At 34.0% G+C, this 5,344-nt stretch overlaps 1 protein-coding gene across 1 annotated transcript; it reads left to right on the top strand.

Annotated features, from left to right (window-relative positions):
• The first annotated feature begins 968 nt into the window (after positions 1–968).
• On the top strand, positions 969–4,995 carry LOC137812108 (uncharacterized). Its single transcript, XM_068614002.1, has 13 exons — positions 969–1,286; positions 1,365–1,460; positions 1,537–1,614; positions 2,223–2,303; positions 2,386–2,605; positions 2,686–2,744; positions 3,135–3,184; positions 3,275–3,362; positions 3,459–3,719; positions 3,829–3,921; positions 4,018–4,122; positions 4,305–4,421; positions 4,501–4,995. Exons 1-13 carry the CDS (start codon positions 1,221–1,223, stop codon positions 4,564–4,566), a joined length of 1,380 nt encoding a protein of 459 aa, XP_068470103.1. The 5' UTR covers positions 969–1,220; the 3' UTR covers positions 4,567–4,995.
• Positions 4,996–5,344: the final 349 nt, after the last annotated feature.

The following is a 5,344-nucleotide window of genomic DNA, read 5'->3' on the forward strand; positions in this document are numbered from 1 at the left end:
TTCAATGTTACCAATATTAATATTGAAATTGAAGGGGTATTAGGTTGTATCTATCTAGATAACTTAATGTTGCTAGCATAGGTCTTAAGATTTTGAAGAAGTTAGAAATAGAGTGAAGTGTGTAATTCTTTGACTTCTTGTTGTAAATATTATGTAAAAGGGTTTGGGAACACCCTATATGCTCTCTTTGTTAATACATTTAAAATTTAAAAACTTAATTAAAATTAAAATTAAAAAAAAATCAAATTAAATGGAATGAATACTCAACGTAAAAAAAAACATATAATTTAACATAAAAATCACTTCAATAAAAAAAAAATCAACCACATTGATGTTTTCAAAATGAATAAGCTAGATATTTAGAAAATATTTATTATAAATTTAATTTAAAATATTAGTTTATATTATTGGCCAATTCAAAAGTAGAAGGAAAATATCTCTATTAAAATCAATTATATACAAAAGAATTAACATTATTTTATTAAAACAATTTGAGTCTATTTTCCTTACATGTATTTTTATATCATGTAAAGAATACCAATACACACGAGTATATATATTTATTTTTTTCGCTTTAAAATAGATAATAAAAAAACAATTTATCCACCCATAATATCACTTTTAAGTTGTCATCTAATTATGAAATATCAAAAATAATTTCTTAACTTCACCCTAACTTAAAAATTATACCTAGCATGATTTTTAATGATTAAAAATGAATGCAATCAAAGTTCAAAAAGAATAAATGTAATAACATTACATAAAAATTAATTAACTAAACACGTTTTTATATCTAAATGATTTTTTTTTTCATTATCATTGACCTTGATTTTTTTATTTATTTTGAATATTGTCTTTGGAATTTTTTTTTGTTTTATTATATGATCTCTAAAATATTTTTATTATAGGTTTTGTATGTTAAATTATCATAATCAATGCAAAAGTAAAATATTTTTTCATGGAGACTTGTCATTTTTTTTATTATATACAAAAGAAAAATAAAAAAGTTGTGTGCAGGGAACAAAATTGGTGCACCAATTAAGGAAGGTGCATTTGACATTAACAGAAGGTGGATTAAAGGCGTGTTTGGATTTGTGTTTGGGTTTGGGAATGAATGAATGAGTAAGCGTTTGTAGAATCCTAGATTTGATTAGGGAAATTGAAAACAGAACCCTTCGAAAACCCCAAAACCCTGTTTGGCTTTGCGTTTTGTTGTGGCCATGGATTTTCAGGTGGTTGTTCTCGGCGGTGGCGTCTCCAAGAAGCTCCTCCCCCTCGTTTCTCAGGTTCCCTACGGAAATGCTTCTAACCAAACAGTTTTCAACGCTATTATGTCATATGAAAGCGCTTATTTCTGTCTGCAGGAGCTTCCGAACGCGTTGCTTCCGGTGGCGAATCGCCCCGTTATCTCTTACGTTCTCGAGTACCTGGAGCTCAGCAACCTCAAGGATCTCATTGTGGTAATTTCATTTTTCGCAATCTTTGCTGTTATTGGAAAGGGTGGATAGTGAAATTAGTGAGCAAATTTAACTGTAGGTGGTTGAAGGCGAAGAAGCGGCTCTTCACGTTGGGGCTTGGATTTCAGGGGCTTATGCTGATCGCCTCCATGTTGAGGTAATCGAATTTTTGATATTATCGTTCATTTACCAAACATGATTCATTGTCTCTACGTATCTTGATAGTGACCATAAGCATAAGGGTACCCTGGTCTTACTTACGTTTTGTTTGGATGAACCTTTATACTTACAGAGAAAGCGAATTGAGATAGTAAAATGAGTAGACTCTTTTTGGGGAAACTTCTCATTACCCACTTGCATTAGAAGAGACAAAAGATCAAATGAATTAATTTTTCGTGTTAGTTAAAATCGTCAGCTTTGAAGAAGTTAAAATGGATGAGTTTGATAAATCAGCTTAAGTATAAGTCAATTCTAATTCTTGGGAGATGCTGCCTTAATTTGTTTTACCTTCTTTTGTTCTCTTATTAGTGCTTATTGAGAAGCTTATTTAAACAGGGTCTTTCACTTCTTTTATAAGTTCAAATTAACCTATTGCACAAGTTTGATTTTAACTTGTGGAAGAAGTTTGATTCCTTTTGTTTTTTATTTTCTTCTTTTGCGATTGCTTGTTAAGAAAATGATCTAAATGGTCTTATTTAGTTTTTCCTTTAAAGATTGATAATGCATCCACACGTGTGATGATCTTTTTGTGTAACAATTGTCTAGGTTGCTGCAGTTCCTGAGGATGTGGGCACAGCAGGTGCAATTCGGGCTATTTCTCATCACCTAACTGCTAAAGACATTTTGGTGGAATATCCCTCCCTCCCTTGCCTGTGAGCTCTGTGATCTAAATAATGTTGTTCTTCATGGCTGCATTGATTTTCTGCAGGTTGTCAGTGGTGATCTTGTTACGGATGTGCCACTTGGTGCTGTTGCAGCTACTCATAGACGACATGATGCAGTTGTCACTGCTATGCTCTGCTCTGCTCCTGTAAGTGGACCTTCAGAGTCAGTATCCTCTGGCGGGAAAGATAAAACCAAGAAACCTGGCCGCTATGATTTGATAGGGCTGGATCCCACAAAGCAGTTTTTAGTTCACATAGCAACTGGTTAGTTATATAGCTTTTACTTATATATGTCATATTATTGTTATATTTGTGTTCACGTGGAATCTTGCAACACTTTTCAGGAGCAGAAGTTGAAAAGGATCTTCGAATCCAGAAGAGCATACTCCCTGCAGTTGGTCAGGTACTTTTTTTTCTCGTGTCTGGACCTTCTTAGTTTGTTCCTCCTGTCTATAATTTCTCTAATATTATAAGTGTATCGTTCTTATGGTGTGAGATTTAACTTGCTATTCTATAGCAAAACTTTATATTTTCATTTGCTATTTGCTGTTATTGCATCTCTTGTTCAGAACATTGACCAACTTTATTATCGGAGTTCTTTTCTGTTTGTGATTTATGTAGAGATGGAAATTGGTTATCGTGTTTTCAGAGTTAGAAAACTGTTCATTCTGACAATCTTATAGAAGTAGCAGCTTCTGTGAAAATACGAACTGCTCATCTTAGTAATTGAAAATTAAAAGCAAGACTTTTTCTATTTCTTATTTCTCTTTATTGTTTTTTGTCATTCCTGTAGATAGAAATAAGAGCTGATCTGATGGATGCCCACTTGTATGCATTCAAAAGGTATATTCATTTTCTTTTTAACTTCCTTCTTTGTTCTTTTGTCTTGAATTACTCATTTTTGTATATCCTGAAACAAACTTTTTCTTGCAGATCAGCTCTACAAGAAGTTCTAGATCAGAAAAGTGCATTTCATAGCTTAAAGCATGATGTATTACCATATCTAGTCCGGAGCCAACTGGTTAGTTGTTAATGGTTCTTCAAGAGATAGGTTAGGTCTTGTTGTACTTTTATTTAAGGATTCTAACCTTGTTCAAATTTTCTAAATGAGAGTTAGAAATCAGAAGTATTATTTAATGGTATGCCACAAGTGGAAGAAAATGGGACGGAAAAGGTTATATCTCAAAGCAATCAACAAATGGTATCTCAAATACTTGCTAATGCATCTGAACCAACCTTTCATCTACGGCATGCACTGGGTTATTATGGTTCTACTTCTGATCGAAAAACCCACAAATGCTGTGTGTATATTGCTGGAAGCAGCAAGTACTGCGCCCGCTTAAATTCTATACAAGCATACAATGACATAAACCGAGACGTGAGTTTGTTGTTGTTACGGCCTTTACATGCTATTATTGCCTTACATTTTTTTTTTCTTTGGTATAGTTCTGGTTGCTTTTGCATTATTCATTTTTATAATATGACAGGTAATAGGAGAGGCTGGTCATTTATCAGGGTATTCTTTCTCTGCTCAAAACAATATTATCCATCCTTCTGCAGAGCTTGGGGCAAAAACAACTGTGAGTTACTTGAGTGGTCTGATATACAGTTTCTGGAGCATTATTTTTGGTTTTTCTTATTTTTAGGTTCATATAAGTAGTTATGATTTGTTGTAGGTTGGACCACATTGTGTGCTGGGGGAAGGTTCACAGATGGGTGACAAATGCAGTGTGAAACGGTCTGTCATTGGCCGTCATTGTCGGATAGGTGCCAATGTTAAGGTGGGATGATATATTATTCTTAAAAGATATCAGGAGGTTTCCTTTTGGTCTTTTGATTTATTTATGGCATATGATCTCCGGCCCAAAATGATCGATCAGCAACACTGTCTGGCATATTACTAATGAGTTGTATTCAATAATGTTAATGCCAAGTTTTCTTTTGACTTGCTTTATGCATGCAGGTTGTTAACTCAGTAGTTATGAATCATGTTTCTATTGGAGACTGTTGTTCAATCCAAGGTTCTGTTATCTGCAGCAATGTACAGCTCCAAGAACGGGCAGTACTAAAAGATTGCCAAGTAATTTGTTTTACCTTTTTCAGGCCATTTTTTCATGATTGCAATTTGAATCGGAATGTGACATTGCTTGTCATGGCAGATTGGAGCAGGTTTTGTGGTCACTGCCGGTAGTGAGTTCAAGGGAGAGGTCTTGGCTAAGAAATGAAACTGAAATGTGAAAATCCAGGCTGGGAAATACATTACCAAATGACTTATGTTCTGCTTCATCACTGCTTGGAGCAAATTTTGTGCTTTTTGCTGGCAGCAGTTACAATTTGGTGTTGGCAGGAGGAGCAAAGATTCAAATACTTCCGATTTGCATGTGTGTCCTTTGCAGTTTCTTTTGCTTGCTATTTGTTTGAAAATGGCTGCAATTGGTGTGGAATATTCATTTGTGTAAATGACAACTAATTGCTTCCTCTTCATCACAATTTTCTGCCATTTAAGTTCATGTTACAAGGGACTTTCGGTTGGTATCTTACTGCTGAACTAAAGCGGTGTAATCCAGGGCCATCAGTTTTGTATTCGAGCAAATGCAGTACCGTTGACATTTTTGTTTTTGTTTGAGATCCGGTTATAATAATGTTTACTTGAATTTGGTGTCTGCGAGTGTTTCCAATTTACTAAATGGTCTCTAGAGAATTACAAGTCTCATTGAAGCCACTACCTACATTTTTATTGCTAATAGTGGTTTTGCCAGCAGCAATGGATTTGGATTCTCGTCTGTTTAGAGTTAACAGGATAGGTTCTGATTAATAAATTCCTAAACCCTTTATTCGGTTTATTGTTTAAGGCAAATTCTTCCTGCACCATATCAATTTTAACCTCCACCATATCAATTTTTTAAATTTCCAAAACTACCCTTATTCCAAATTAAAAAATCTAAAATAATAATTATAATTGAGAAATAAAAAAATACATGCCGGAAAAAAATTCTGAACACA

The sequence above is a fragment of the Phaseolus vulgaris genome, chromosome 2 (assembly GCF_000499845.2).
Source record: "Phaseolus vulgaris cultivar G19833 chromosome 2, P. vulgaris v2.0, whole genome shotgun sequence".
NCBI classification, from domain to species: domain Eukaryota; kingdom Viridiplantae; phylum Streptophyta; class Magnoliopsida; order Fabales; family Fabaceae; genus Phaseolus; species Phaseolus vulgaris.

Coding starts and splice junctions, on each gene's coding strand:
- LOC137812108 (XM_068614002.1), top strand. CDS start 1,221: ATGGATTTTCAGGTGGTTGTTCTCGGCGGTGGCGTCTCCAAGAAGCTC. Junction 1,287..1,364: donor TCCTCCCCCTCGTTTCTCAG/GTTCCCTACGGA, acceptor TTCTGTCTGCAG/GAGCTTCCGAACGCGTTGCT. Junction 3,363..3,458: donor ATCTAGTCCGGAGCCAACTG/GTTAGTTGTTAA, acceptor AATGAGAGTTAG/AAATCAGAAGTATTATTTAA.